At 37.3% G+C, this 16,127-nt stretch overlaps 1 protein-coding gene across 2 annotated transcripts in view; it reads left to right on the plus strand.

Annotated features, from left to right (window-relative positions):
* The window catches only part of CERT1 (ceramide transporter 1), a 113,471-nt gene that overhangs the window by 84,195 nt on the left and 13,149 nt on the right, over window positions 1-16,127 (plus strand). The window contains exons 9-12 of one of the 2 annotated variants that reach the window (XM_025892654.1): window positions 4,875-4,961; window positions 7,341-7,433; window positions 7,944-8,021; window positions 14,087-14,182. In XM_025892654.1, the coding sequence (XP_025748439.1) occupies window positions 4,875-4,961; window positions 7,341-7,433; window positions 7,944-8,021; window positions 14,087-14,182 (354 nt within the window). The remainder of the gene's footprint in view (window positions 1-4,874; window positions 4,962-7,340; window positions 7,434-7,943; window positions 8,022-14,086; window positions 14,183-16,127) is intronic. The other variant, XM_025892653.2, reaches the window with a different exon arrangement.

Genomic DNA, 16,127 nt, shown 5'->3' on the forward strand with positions numbered 1-16,127 from the left:
CTTCTTGCTCCTTGACAGTGAAGGGAGAAGGAACCATGATGCCTGAGGTACTGAGGATGGTCTAGAAGCCAGTTATGCAGGTCGCACCCAAGGTGGTGCAAAATCAGGAGAAGGGGGAGGGGGAGACAGAAGAGGCAAAGTGCTGGGGCGCCTGGCTGGCTCAGTCGTTAAGCTTCTGCCTTCAGCTCAGGTCATGATCCCAGGTTCCTGGGATGGAGCCCCACATTGGGCTCCCTGCTGCACAGGAAGCCTGCTTCTCCCTCTCCCCCTCCCCCTGCTTGTGTTACCTCTCTCGCTGAGTCTCTGTCAAATAAATAAAATCTTTAAAAAAAAAAAGAGGCAAAGTGCTGCCAGAAGGCAGAGAGAGGGTTCCCGGTTCTAGAACTTACCAGCTCCAACAGAGGAGCAGACGCCATGTTTCCCCCGCCAACAAGGGGGGAATAAGCAGTCCATGTCAGCCAAGAGAAGACAGGGAATTTCCCCAAAACAAAGGGAGTTTCAGCAGCTGCTTGGGAATATTCCTTAAGGTCCTTGTCCTGAGGTAGACTAATCACAGATGGCTCCAGTTATAGCCATTAACCCGGGAATTGAGGAAGAAGCCCCTACATCTATTAGGAAGAACAGTGAGAGAGAGTCAGAGTCCCCTTTGGGATGGCCTGTGTTTCTTCCAGCAAACCTGGGTTTACTTGGAGGGGCCTGTTTAGATAATTATCATCCAGTATGTTGTGGGGGCGGGTTACAAGCCAACACATTCGGGCATACACATTCTGCAAGAGGCCCCCCAGGTCGGGGTCCTGGTGTAGAGCAGCGAAGGCCTATATACAAGCAGTGAAGGTACCGTAGGTCCATTTGCCCTGTTTCCTGCAGAAGAGATCTAACTGACAGATCCTGAGGCCATGCAGTGTTACAGGAGCTCAGTCCTTTCCTAAATTTTGCAATCTGAATTGTTTCCAGTAGGTTAAAAGGCACCCCAAGGGAGAGTCCTTGGGAACCAAAGAAGAAGCCTACTGAGGCCGTGCTCCCAGAAAAGTAAAGAAGGTCCATTACCAAATCCCCCCTGGCTCCCAGGTGGCGTCCCACGCAGGTTATGTCAGAGGTTTCGTGTGTCAAAAGAGATGTCCCTCAAACAAAAATCACTGTTGATCACCATCCTGCCTTCCTGTGAAGGCATTCCTGCCATAAAAGGCCCTGAAGGGATGCCGGCGTCCCTTCCCCCCACATCACATCCTAGGCTGCCTATGGGTGCCTGGTGAATGGACTGAAAAACATGCTGTGCTGTCCTGTGCCCTGATGGTTGCATACTGCTCTGCCATTTCTAACCCATGGAAAATACTGGAAAAGTTTTACAAGGGGGAAATTACTAGATTTTGTAGCTTTAAGTAGTAGAGGATCTTGATGGGAAATAGTAAAAATGGAAATCCATCACGGTCTAAGTGACATTCCAACACATGTGGTCTTTATAGTCAACTTCCCTAGGAAATGGTCCCCAGTTGGGTTTTAACCATCTGGTACTGGTTTCAGCTGGCTCCCAGTGGAGGTCCCACGGCCAGAAACAGCTAGACCAGGGATGTGGAGGGGATCACATTAGATCAGTCAGGAGGAAACTTCACATGGGAGTCTTAAGGTTGGCAGCCATCCTGGTGACTTAGGTGTCCCCAAGACAGACAACTTTGTATATAGGACAGGAATAGAGAGTGGGCATCAAGTTTCTGGGTCTTATTACCATCCCGGACAGGGTACTAACTTCCAGCCAAAAGGCAGGCTTTCTCCTCCCCATAGAGTAGCCATGGGCTAGAGGATTGCAGCCTGAGCAATTGACATGAAAATGTTCCAGTAAGACCATACTCCTTGAAGAGCAACAGAAATTGAAAGTAAAGGAAAAGAGAAAGTACTCACCAAGTTTGTACTGAAGCTCAGAGTTCAGTTCCAAAGACTCAAAAGCCCCACGTTGGGCACCATATGATGTGGTTTTGGAATATAGGTGAAGTTTGGTGAGAGGAGGTCTGGAGTCAAGAAAGAATTCTTGAGACCGTCTCCGGTGCAGAATGGTGGTTTTATTAAAGCACAGGGGCAGGACCCATGGGCAGAAAGAGCTGCTGCCCCTGGGGTTGTGAGGGGTGGCTGATTATACACTATGGGGTCGGGGAGGTTAGGAAAAAGGGAAGTTTCAAAAGGATTTTCATGTGTTAAAGAAGACTCACAGGATACTGGAGGCCTTGCCATTGTCAAAGTTGTTTTCTCCTCTAGCAAGGCATTAACATTAAGATAGTTGGGAGATTCCTGGAAGGATGTCACACGTGTCCCACCCAGGAATAGGGGGTGGGGGGAGGTTGCAGGGTGTCAGCTTGTGCTTTGTCTTCAGCTTGCCTTCTGTTCCCTCATCAGAGGTACGTTGTGCTAATAAGTACATTTGTTAACTAGTTTCAGATTTTTTTAAATTATTTATTGATGTGATTAGGTAGACTTTCTTAAAAAAAAAGTTTACTGGTCATTTGCATTTCTTCTTTAATGACTCATTTATCCATGCCCCTTAATACTTTTACCTGGTTTTGGGTTTTTTTTCCTTTGTTGATTTAGAAGATGTGGAGGATTAGCTTTTCATTTTTCAATTATTTTTTTCCTTTTTTAGTTTTTTAAACTTTTGATTGTTGGTTTTGTCATATAAAAGTTTTATACTTTCATGTAATTAATCCCTCAGTCTTTTGATATACTTATTTCTATATTTGGTATCATGCTTAAAAAAACATTCCCTACTTTATTTTTTTTTTTTAAGATTTTATTTATCCATTCATGAGAGACAGAGAGAGAGAGAGAGAGGCAGAGGGAGAGGCAGGCTCCCAAGGAGCAGGGAGCCCGATGCGGGACTCGATCCCAAGACCCTGGGATCAGGACCTGAGCCGAAGGCAGACGCTCAACCATCTGAGCCACCCAGGCGCCCAAAACATTCCCTACTTTAAATAATTATGTTTACTGGGTTTTTAATGGTCTCTTCTAAATATATTGTTAGTACATCTGGATTTTTTAGGATTATGGTATAATGTAGGAATCTGTATTTTATTTTAGTGGCATTTGTTGAATAAACGATCATTTTTCCATCCATCTGACATGTACTTCCCTCTTTCTTTTTTAAAGAAGAAAATGGTTAAGGGTACTTCAGTTTTTTTCTCACTGACCCCCTGTGGTATCAAGTTAAATATCCAGTTCTTAAGTGAACTAGGGCCTTTAGGGCCTCTGTTTTTATACTTTTTTTCCCCTTCCTTTTGATATTTTGAGCCTTCTATATTCTTTTTTTTTTTAGATTTTTTTTTTAATTTATTTATGTGACAGAGATATAGCGAGAGAGGGAACACAAGCAGGGGGAGTGGGAGAGGAGGAAGCAGGTTTCCTGCTGAGCAGGGAGTCCGAGATGCAGATGTGGAGCTCCATCCCAGGACCCTGGGATCACAACCTGAGCCAAAGGCAGACGCTTAATGACTGAGCCACCCAGGCACCCCTATATTCTAAATTATTCTATATTCTTGTGTGAGTACTACGTTTGCATGGATTTTAGACACTGATTCAGATTATGACCTTATTTTGGTTCTTATCAAACATTTATGATGTTCTAATTATTGAACAAAACCTAAATGTTTCTGTCATCTGTAGCTTCAGAAATTACTTTTTAATCTTAAATTCATTCCTTAAGGTTTACTATATATGTAAGACACTGTACTAGGCATGGGGATATACATGATCCTGCCTGAGGGCCCTACCTATGTAATGGGAAAACAGGCTAGTTAACAGGCAGTTATGAAGCACTGTTAGCACTAAGAGGTTTTTGAGTCTGAGATGATGGCCTCCCAGAGAAAACAACATCTTAAGTAAAACCGTGAGAATGAGTAGGCTGAGTAGCTATTAACCAGGTGAGTAGCCTAGAGTGTTTGCTTGTAGGGGCTGAGAAGAAGGAAAACATTTGGAAGCCAGAAGCAAAAAAAAAAAAAAAAAAAAAAAAAGCATTTTGCCCCGGGGAAACTGAAAGGCCTTATCTTTGGAGGGCGGAGCCGATGGAGAGGAGGGAGTGGTTAGACTGGCTAGCAAGTTATGGAAGAATCCTTACAGAGCCTCAGGCAATGGATTTTAAGCAAATGAAGTTTTCAGATTTAGAGTCTAGAAAAATCATTCTTGCTCCCTGCAGTGAGGAGAATGGATTGAAGTTGACAGTTGTGAACTGGGGGCTTCCCAACTTTTTCAGTCTTACAGGTTAGAATTAAAAATAGCCTAAATTAACATAGAGCAGTAGGAATAGACACTGATAAACTTAGATATCTAGAAAGTAAGATTAAAGGGTGTGGTGAATGAATGAAGGGAGCGGGAGGAATCCAGGACAGGCCCAGCAGTCGGCCTTAGATTGGTGTAGAGGTAGGGGAGGAAACAGGTTTTAGACATGTTGCATGTGAACTGCATCATTAACCTGAGGAGGTCTTAAGTGTTATTGGATGCAAAGGTCTAACAGGAGAGAGATGGATAAGCTATGAATTTGGGAATCACCTCATGATGACCAAAGCCTTAGAAATGAGTAAGTGCTGAGGGGAGAGCAAGTGTGGAACCCTGAGGAACACCCACATTTAATTCCAAAGAAGAGGCTTGGGCAGAGAGGAACTGGGAAATTAGGATCCAAGCGGGGAGAGAACTCTTCGAAGAGAGTCATTCACATAAATGCTGCTAATGGGGCAAGTAAGCATAAAGATTGGTGTGCCCTGTAGATTTAGTAATGAATAGCTCTTTTGCTTGGTAAGCATGATGAGATAAAAGGGTCTTTTTTTAAGTTGCTTTTCAATAAGGGAAATTTTTTCTGTTTTCTTTAAGTGATTTTTTTCTCCCATGTGTTTGAATAGGAAGGTCCAAACAGTCTGATTAATGAAGAAGAGTTCTTTGATGCTGTGGAAGCTGCTCTTGACAGACAAGATAAAATAGAGGAACAGGTATATCTTTTATTAAAAATTCTAACACTAGGCATTCCTTGATGTACGTTATTTTATATAAATGGAATTTGAAAACTGTGAACCTAATAGAAATGAACTGTGAACCTAGAAAATGAACTGTGTCTACACGGAGTCACAAATGTAGAAGAATCTTTACAGGTCAGTTCCTTCATTGATAAATTTTTGAGCAGTAGAAAGGAGACCACTGATCACTTAAAGGAATGATGCATAATTAACATGAACCTAAATGGAAATATTCTGCCTCTTCCCTTTGAAGTATCCAACTGTATTGTCTGTTAAGAACAAGCATATGTTTAATCTGAGTGAAACAGTCTGAATTTCTCTGTATCACAATTACCAACCATAGGAATTCACAAGGAAGATGACCAAGAATTTAACTCCTTTATTGCTTTCACTACCTTCACCTTCGATATCTTCCTCACTTTTAACTTTGTTCAGTATTTTATCATTATCAAATTCACAGCAGTTATACCCAGCTATTTCTGTGGAAATTGAAGGAAAACATTTCTTAAATCCTTCAACTCTAGTCTCAGGATCAATTTGATCCTTTGCATCCTTTTAATTCTGTAACAATGCAGTTACCATATATCACCACTAGATGGTACTTAAGGGTGAATTTTAGTTACTCTTCCCAGGGCTTTAAGCATCTTGCAAATAAATTCGTAAGTGTATTGGTTATACTACAAATGAACTTGCATAGAAAAGTTGGCTTTTTCATTCCTGTCATTGCTAAGGTAGTCATGGCCATTATGCCCATTCACTGGTCTGTCTCCCTGAGGGTAAGTCACCTGCAGTAGTGACTTTTGCTTTTCATGTTTATCTTTCATTATTTCTTTTCTAAATCAGTGATAAAAAGTTTTTGTTACATTCATTTATAAAGCTTATTAGTCATTTTTTATGCCAAAAAAAGATGCTATGCAGCATTCAGTAAGAATGGAAGCTTTCAGTTCCTAAATGAGCTCCATTTTTAGATGCCTAAAGTATTACCTGAAGAAGTATCTTTGTGTTGGCTTTTTAAATGTTTTTTCTCCTTCTTCTTCTTCTTCACTTTGATGTTTTTTTGTTTTGTTTTTGTTTTAATCTAAGTTGTGGTATTTTGGGGAGAGTAGGTCAAGACAACTTCAATCTTAGTCTTGCCAGTGACTATGTGGCTGTAAACTTACTGCCTAAATTCTCTGGGCCTTGGTTTTCTAATATGTAAAACAAGGAGTTACACAAGATGGGTCAAATCATTGCTTCTGGCTCTAAAATGCTACTCTACCAAATAGGGTGGTTGAGTTGGAGTTTAAGAGGATCGATGAAAACTTTTGTAAACTTTAGAAAAAAAAATATTCATGGGTCTATTTGATTTTAGTCTGTTCTTGACACTGTGGTAGATATTCTACAAAATGGGTCATTAAACAGACCATGATTTTCCTTGCCTCATGGGCATGTTGATATCACAAGGGTAATTATAGTGTGGTGATGCTCTAGAATAGTAAGCGTCAGTAATCCATGAAATTAGTTCCAAAGATTCAGATCATTTCCCTCGTTGTATACCGTAGATTTTGCACACAACTCCCCAACAGCACAGCCACTACTAAGGTATTCTTCAGTGACACATTTTTGAGTTTACATTGTTCTATGTTATTTACCAGCATAAGGAAAGAAATTTTCAGTGAAGTGGTGAGTGAGAAATGAGATCTTAGCAGTTCTGTTCAGATAGTGTTGAATAGAAATTACCCCTTGTCTTGTGCATAGTTAGAAGATGAGCACACGCACAGCACAGCACCGCTTCTGGTACTTTAGTAGATACTGAATAAGTGAGAAGAAACTGGGCGAGTTCAGGAGGAGGAAGGAAGTTAAGTGGCAGCTTAACAGGAGTGACACAGTGGGTTGAAGGCCGAACACGTCCATGGAAAGGAGATAAAGATATCCGTGCTACGTTCTTTGTAACACAGCTGAAGCAAACAATGACAGTGGTTCAGATGGTATGGCCCTGCACAACCCTGATGAAGTGGAATGATTAGAATAATTTGGCCAGAGTTTAGATATAAGAAATTACTTCAACAGCAGTGTTAGTACGGATTCGTGGTAAATAATGCCATACTGGTATTGGAGAGTCTGGCAAATTCAAAGAACCAATCCCTACTCAAAGTGGTATGTATGGAGTCTGAAAGAAGAGATTGAATTAGAATACATGAAGTAAGTGTCAGGACATGGCAAGGCTTGAACCTTCAGAGTATTTTTGTAATTCAAATATTTATAAGTACTAAAGTGTTCAGTCATTAAATGTTGGTAGTTTCGGGTTATAGTATTCATTCTTAGCTGCAAAGTACACCTTAAAACCCTCCCACCTAATGTTATATGTTTTCTTAGTCACAGAGTGAAAAGGTCAGATTACACTGGACTACATCCATGCCATCTGGAGATGCCTTTTCTTCTGTGGGGACTCATAGATTTGTCCAAAAGGTAAGCTAATGTCAGAGTTTACTGAAAATATATATTGTTCTTCACTGTTGATGGAACTATCTTGTTGTATAAGTTTTCCCTTTTCTTGAATCTAGGAATGAGATTTTTTTGGTATTGTATACTTTCTTCCATATACATCTTCCAAAACAGTTAGAAATTTTCTTCTGAATATAATGTTCTTTCTTTTTTGTTTAAGGGGAAAGGGGGTTGGGGGGTATAGGGAATGGCTAGTCCAAAATAGTTAGCCAGAAGTGGAACCAGTTATGTTAAATCACTTTTTCTTTGGGGTTAAGTGATATTATTTTGTATTATTGGAAGCACTGCATTCTTTTTAGAAAGATTTTGGAGCATAAACCATAATAGGTGCATGAAGTCAGCACTTGCTGCTAAGCTTGTTTCATATAGTGCTTTGTTCTCTCTTTCTTTATCTTGTGTTTGGAAGTTGGTACTGAATGCTCTGTTGTGCCTTTGTTCTGATTACTTGGTTTTTTCTTTGTCTGTCTCTGGTAGCCCTATAGTCGCTCTTCCTCCATGTCTTCCATTGATCTAGTCAGTGCCTCTGACGATGTTCACAGATTCAGCTCCCAGGTACTGTATGACTGTATAGAGTGGACTTGAGTCTGTCTGTGCTATATTTCGGCCTGCTTTCACAGTTCCTAGATATCTTTTGGTTAGGCCACTTGTTTTGGTTTTGAGTTAAATAGTAACAATAAGCATTAAAAAGGCAAAAAAAAAAAAAAGGCCTTCCTTATCTACTAAATAGTTCCTCTGTCAGGCTTGCATGTGCCCTTTGTATCCTCTGCTGTGAATAGCTTGGAATTTTGCCATATAGGAGGTACTCCTGAAAGATTTCAAATTGAATTGAAACAAGTAGAAGATACCTGGTTTTTAAATATCATGTAGTATCTGTTTATTCAGACAGGATTCAGCAACTTTGATGAGCATGGTTTACAGGATACGTTACAGCATAAAAGCAGGTTTAAGCAGCCCCACTTCTAATCTAATTTAAAGTATCTGATAATTCAACAGGAAGTTTCTTTTTAAAATATTTGCCTCATTACTCTTGTCATACTAAGCTCCATTGAACTGATTTTATTTTTGTTATGCAAATTACCCTTGGATGTTATAAATTAATATTCTTGTTCAGATGCATTATTAAGTATTTAGGAATTTAAGACAGGAAGCTAGATGATTACAGTCCCTGCCTTCATAATAAAGTCAAAGTATTATCGAAGGAATTTTTTTAGTATCAGCATTAGTTTTTAAAGTTTTTCAATCCTTATATCTTTGCCATTCAGCTTTGTATCTTTATAGTGATTGTATTTTACATTATGTTAGCTTATGTTAAGAAGCTGAGCTCTCTAGTCAGAATGACTGAGTTTAAATCCTGGTTAGTTGTGTGATCATGGACAACTTTTTTAACTCTTCTGTGCTTCACTTCTGTGATTTAGCTAGGACTGTGATCTGGCTAAAGCCTGGCATTTTGTAAAAGCTAGATAAGTGTGAGCTTTTATTAGCTATTATATAGCTATTAGCTATTATTATAATAATTTCTTTGAATAACCAAAATTTTCTGCATTATTTTTTCTCTATCAGAGTATACTTGACCCTTGAAAAATGGGGGGGCTTGGAGCACTGACCCCCCCCCAGTCAAAAATCCACATACAACTTTTGCTTCCCCAAAAACTTAACTACAAATAGTTCATAATAGTTTATAATAATATAAACAGTTGATTAACAAGTATCATATACTGTATTCTTACAATAAGGTAACTTAGAGAAAGAAAAATTTTATTAATTGTAAAGAAGAGAAAATAAATTTACAGTACTGCTCTATATTTATTAAAACAAACCCACATATAAGTGGACCTGTGCAGTTCAAATTTGTATTGTTCAAGGGTCAACTGTATTCTGTAATTGTTTTTTAAAGTCATAATTTAGAACAGATTTCTTAGTTTACACTTATGAATAAAATTTACATTTGTTTTTTAACTATGCAGTAAAGAAGAAAATGAAGGTTAAGACCCAAAGTGTATTACTTTTGCTGCTTTTTTTCTCCTTGAACTTTTTTGAGAAAGAGATGTATCAGTTCTGCATCAGAAATCGCCCAGAACCAAACTTATTCCAGTATTTCTTAATTTTGTTCATTTATGAAAGCTTTTTAAAAGCATCTCATATTCGCAATAAATCAGTGACAAAACTAGATAATATTGGGATACTTTGGTTTATTCTGCTACACTCCACCTGGCATTAAAATAATAAAGTAGAATATTTTAGAGACACAGGAGCCCAGATTTTTACAAGACTTTGCCAAATTGTAGCGTACTTTTTAATATTTTGTGTGACTCGTGTATAATTTGAAAAAGATCTTTCTGGTTAAATTTTTTTAATATATGATGCTCATGATAATTCAGATTCTGTTTTTAGCTTTTAATTATTGTACTGCTTTATATGCCAAAAGAGGCAAAATTGCAGAAAAAATGACATTGAGCTCTTTAAGTATTTATTGTCCTTGCTAAAGTATTTGTTGTCATTAGCAGACTTGGGCTCTGGCAGTTAAGCTCTTTCCCCCCTTTATGTCCGTAGTGACACTTTATTATTGTGGTAATTATTTATTTAACCCCTCCCCTGTTTATTATACAATAATACATTCTAATTTAGCAGAACTAGAAAGTAGAGTAAATAAAATCACATACTGATAAACACACACACTTTAGTAATTGTCTTTTTCTACCAAAGTAGGCAATTTCATATATACTATTTTGTAACCAGCTTTTTTTTGTTTTGTTTTTTGGTTTTTTGTCTATAATTAAGCCCATTTTCCATCGGTAAACATGGGTCCTAATCTCCTTGTTTGTTAATATGGATGTGCATACAGGACTTACCTACTCACCTAATATTGAACATTTATTTTCAGTTTGTCTCTATTATAAATAAATATTATAATAGTGTTACAGGAGCATCCTGATATATAGACCATCTGTGTGTGTGTGTATATATATCTTTGTACACTTTGTACAGTTGTTTCCTTAGAATACGTTCCTAGAAGTAGAATTGTTAAGACAAAAGCCATACACACTTCTGAGGTTTTTTTATTCTTAATGCCACTGTTCATTTAAAAAGTTGAACCAGCTACACTCCCAGTTCAGTTTCTTTTGTTATATTGACACTGAATATTATATATAATTCAGCCAATTTTTGCCAGTCTGATAGACTAAAAGTAGTATTTTTGCTTCTTGGCCTTTTGCATTTCTTCGGTGAATTGACTATTCATGTCCTGTCCATTTTTCTTTTGGGTTAACAGTACACTCTTAATTTGTTATTAATAAGTTATTCTATCCAACAAATCCCTCTGACTCTGTAATAAGCATAGTTGTATTCCTTTCACATGAGTAAGAGAAAAGAGGTCTGAGCAGTCTTTGAATCCTTCTGGACTCTTGTTCATTAGAATTTTGTTCATTACATTTTTATTTTATCATCAATAAAAATTTTTGTATTGATAATGTTAGAAAGATCCAGTTAGCCTCCATTTGGCATACTGAGTGACTCAAATGGGAGGTGGAAGAAAAGACTAGAATTGGTGTGCCATCATCTCTTATTTTAAATGTGCTTTATCTCCATTTTTCATAGTTCATTTGCTAAGATGCTGTGATGTCAGCTTATTTTCAACTCTAGGTCCAAAAAAATCAAGGGCATGATTCCTGAAATTATTTTAGTCTAATTAAAACTAGTGAACACTATTAAAGCAGATGAAACCTGCCTTAGTAATTTTGATCCAGTCTTTTGTTTTTTAAAGTGACAGCAGATGTTACTAGTAATAATATTTCCTAGTGTATCAAATTTTGAGCCTACTAAAATGGTAAATTTGGCTTGTGTTTATTCTTGTCATTCAACTTAATGGCCCCTTGTTTCCCAATTATTTTTGATATGTAGTCATAACTGAAAACAATAAACAGAGCAGATCATTAGGGTAGATTCAAATTGTCAGTGTGGTCACGAATGCCCGAGTCACTGCCCCAATAGTAACACTTACTACTTCAGATTTTATTGCAGTGAACGTGAAATTCATTATAGTGAGATTTTACCTGTATCACCTCTCTTCTTAATCTCAGTGATATTACCTCAAGGAAGATGCCATAATGGATAAAGATACCATGATGAAAGCTTTGCAGAGATGGTTACTACAGTAATTGGGTACTTCAATTTCTTTAATTTTCTAGAAGCACAGCACTAAATTCATCTTGTTTATTTCTTTGTTGAACTTTTTCAAGCCCTCTTAAGTCAGGGAAGTACGTAAGAACAAAAGGCTGAATGAACACTTCTCTGTAGGTGCGGTGGTAACACAGTAGTAATATAATTTTTCATCTGTCTAAAAAGACGATGTTAAATGTGCTTACTGTACATTCTTTTAACCTATGTAAATAGCTTTCACTTTATATTTGTGGAATCTAGTTTCTTTGGGATCAAAACACAAAAATATCTTCTCATTATTCAAACATTTGAAATAAGTTAGCAGGAATCATCTCCCCAACAAAAATACAATTACCTACATAGTTTCTGACAAAAGAGCTGAAACTGGCACTAAATTTTTTTTAAAACAGAACTCTTTTTTAACAGAGTAGAATCCTTTACATTCTTCTTTCACAAGTGGTCTACTTAAAGTAGGTCTTTTTCTGGGAAGCATTTCTTTCTGCTTCTAATCTCATAATAAATGTTGGTGTTCTCAACTCCTAGTATCCCACCTACAAAGTACATATTCATATCTTAAAATTTTTAAGATCTTTGGATCTAAAAAGGGTAAAAGTTTTTCCCAATCACAGTGTGACACAGACAAATGAGGCAAGCCAGTGCTACAGCAGTTGTTCAATCGATGCGTACTAACTGGAACTCTCTTTGTTCCTTCCTCTTTGGGAAATCAGGTACGTTTTGTATGTCTTCATAACTTGGAAATCCTGCATTAGTCCTCATTCTCTCAGAGCAGATTTCAAAATTAGGCACACAGATTTTTCCAGGCAGCCCCTGGAGTTATATTTTCTAATGAAGCCTTTATACAATTATTGAATATGGAGCGCCTGGCTGGCATGCACCTCTTGATCTGGGGGTCATGAGTTCGAGCTCTCCATTGGGTGTAGAGATTACTTAAATACATAAACAGTGTAAAAAAATTTTTTTTAAGTTTTTAAATTATAGAATGTACTGTTTGTCACATTTTGAAATTTCTTTCAAGTCAGTAGCCCAACACCATTCACAGTGTTTTGAGGATGATGAATAAAGGTATAAAATGTTACGTTAGTGCTTTATTTAATACAAAAATAGATTGTAGAACCTCAGTATAAAATTTTTATCAAAAACTTTTTTATGATTATTACCAATTAGGGAGATTCTTAAAGTCATACCTCAAGCAAAAATGCATTCTGAAATCTAGAAAACTTTATGTAGGCATACATGTCACTGTAACATATTGATAACATCCTTTTGTGTAGAAAAATTATACCCCCAGAGTTAATAATTTTAGCAATTTTTGCCCTCAAACCATTACTGTATTTATTTCAAAATATGTGTAAACCTGGTTCTTATTCTGTATCCCTAACGAATGCAGTAGATTTTATGTAAAATAAGTAGTTAAACTTAGGAATTAATTAAGTGGAAGTATATTATACACATTTCCAACTCTTTCCTGCCTTCTCTTAATGTACTTATTATATAAAACAAAATTATGATGTAAAGGTTAGAAAATGGAGCTTAGAAAAAGTGTCTCTGCATACATGATTAAAGTAGCAAGTCCTTCAGAAGCCATCTTTTTATCACTTCTGTTTAAAAACACGTTTCAAACTAGGAGAGTTTGCAAATAGCACTCACATGAAATCTTACTAGCGAATGTGATTGTGGATTCTAGGAGTGTGAAATACTCAGTTTTATTTGCTTATATAAAATGTGTAGGAGTAATTTGTGACAGTTAAAAGCACAGGTTTTATTTAAATTTCAGTAAAAAGACTAATAATTTAAAGGAAGACACTAAAAGGTGATTATTTGTAAATGTTTGCATATATGAATATTTGCATTTTCCCTAAAAGAATGTGAAACAGTGAAATTGGAGTCAAAAGGATGGGGGATTGGTTATTTTTTAATGTGGCTTATATTCATGGTAGAAGTGAAATTTATCAGCAAAGTAATGAAAGTTATCTTTTCGTAGGGAAGTCTTGCCATATAACAAACTTTCTATTATCTTTGTAGTCTTAAACGTAGACACTGGACTAGATCATCTCTTCGTGTCCCTTTTACCCTTAGGGTCACGTGATTTTCTGTTTTAAGACATTATCTCTGTAAGGAAGCATTTTATGGTGAAGGAATTTTTTTTTCCAGAAAATGCTTATTTTGCTCACTTTATGCACATTAGGCCAATGTATGTTATTTGAGTGAAGCATCTTCTTTCTCTCCGTTTCTCCCCCCTGTCATTAACCTGGATATGATATCTGGAATGTGGACTAAACTCTTCAACTCTATATAAAATCTACTAACCTTTGTGCATTTGGTTGCTCAGCTTTCTCAGAACATTTCTGAACTGAAACAAACTGAATACCATTCTGTTTTAGAGATTACGTCATGGCTATTCATTGGATATGGATTCTTAGGGCTTTATTTTTCTTTCCAAGGTTGAAGAGATGGTGCAAAACCACATGACTTACTCGTTACAGGATGTGGGTGGAGATGCTAATTGGCAGTTGGTTGTAGAAGAAGGAGAAATGAAGGTAATTCCCAGTAAAATTTTATAGGTTGCTAACTGCAGCTCTGTTACAGTCATACTATCATTACTAACCATTGATGTGAATGAGGGTAGCATTTTTAAAATTCCTTTTAAACAAATTACTACATATGATCAAAGAAACACCAGATATTAAGAAGTAAAATGTGCTTTGGTTTTTATAGAGTTTATTTTTTTTAATTTTTATTTTTTAAAAGATTGTATTTATTTATTTGATAGAGACAGTGAGAGAGGGAACACAAGCAGGGGGAGTGGGAGAGGGAAAAGCAGGCTTCCCGCTGAGCAGAGAGCCCAACTCAGGGCTTGATCCCAGGACCCCAGGATGATGACCCGAGCCGAAGGCAGACGCTTAACAACTGAGCCACCCAGGCGCCCCTTTACACAGTTTCTTTATGATCACAGTAAAAATCTATGTACAAACCATTCTGTTTTGCCTGGGCCATGGAGAAAATAAAATTTGGGGTTTAAGTATGAATAAGTCATAATTAGTTGATGGCTCTCCATTTGGGTATTTCTCTTTATTTTTTAGTATACTAAATATTGTACCCAGATGTCACTTTGTTCCCCTTTTTCATCTGTCCCTCACTTCTTGTCCTTTCTCTCATTGCATCCTCTTTCAATATTTGGAGATGAGTCTGCTAATCTTGTTCACATCCTTAAACACGAGACAGAGAATAAGAGCAAGGAATAAGATTTAGAGATGGATTCAAAACAGCAGCTGCATTGAATTTTGGAATACCTTATGCCCAAGGCACTATGCTAAAGATAAAGAGATTTTTTTTTTTTTAAGATTTTATTTATTTATTTCACAGAGAGAGAGAACGAGAGCAGGAACACAAGCAGGGGGAGTGGGAGAGGGAGAAGCAGGCTTCCTGCTGAGCAGGGAGCCCGATGCAGGGCTCGATCCCAGGACCCTGGGATCATGACTTGAGCTGAAGGCAGACGCTTAACGACTGAGCCACCCAGGCGCCCCCAGACAAAGAGATTTTTAATAAGACTTTCTCCAAGCTGAAACTTTTGTTGGGGAAGGAGGATATTGACATTATTTGTTTCTCTCTGATAATGTTTCAACGAAGAGCACAGATAAGTAGTGGAGATAATTGGAAAAGAAAGATCTCTATGATTTGAAACAGATTGTTTTATACTAGGAGAAGCATTTGAACTATGTCTGGAAATGGAAGCAAGATAGTGACAAAGGTGAGGCAAGGATATTTTAGATAAAAAATGTAAACACAAGCAAAAATTTGAAAGCGATCTTCTTTCAGGAGTTTTGCATAGACTGTGTTGACCAGAATTATTCTAGCAGTAGAGATACAATATCAGATGTTGGAATTTATTTTCCTCCTGAATAGGGAACTAATTAAGAAATAAGAAATAAGCAGATGAAATGCTAAAATATTAGCTGTAAATCTCATAAGCTGATTGGAGAATATAACTTCAGAGCAGCAGTGACAAGGTCTTGCTAATATGTTACCTGAGAATTAAACATAATGTTTCTGACATAGCTAGATAATCACAGGCCTTCCCCACAAGAGTAAGTCCCAGAAGAAAACCAAGACACATGCTCTCTCTAAAAAAAAGGGGTGAGCCAAGCCTTCCAGTTCTTATTCTATACTCAACATTCCAATAAATCATTGTTGCCCCCCTAGGGAAGAGAAAGTGAAGGGATGAAGAGAAACCAGGAGTGATAGTCTAGATAAAGTCCCTCCATGTGGAATGAGAAATAGAGACTAAGTATTCCTACAGTCCACAACTTTAGAGAGAGAGGGATTGGATTATGGAGAGTATAAAATAGCCCACCAAGGAGAATAGTCTGTTGTCTGTAGCAGTAGGTTAGCCACTGTGTGCAAAGTAACATTTTAGGAAGACTAAACTGATAAGGAAGAAACTAGAGACCAAGTATACCACTTAAGAGAATCAAGTACATGGGG

Source organism: Callorhinus ursinus, unplaced genomic scaffold, assembly GCF_003265705.2.
Source record: "Callorhinus ursinus isolate GAN/ISIS: 27379988/994484 unplaced genomic scaffold, GSC_fseal_2.0 scaffold23, whole genome shotgun sequence".
Classification (NCBI taxonomy): Eukaryota; Metazoa; Chordata; class Mammalia; order Carnivora; family Otariidae; genus Callorhinus; species Callorhinus ursinus.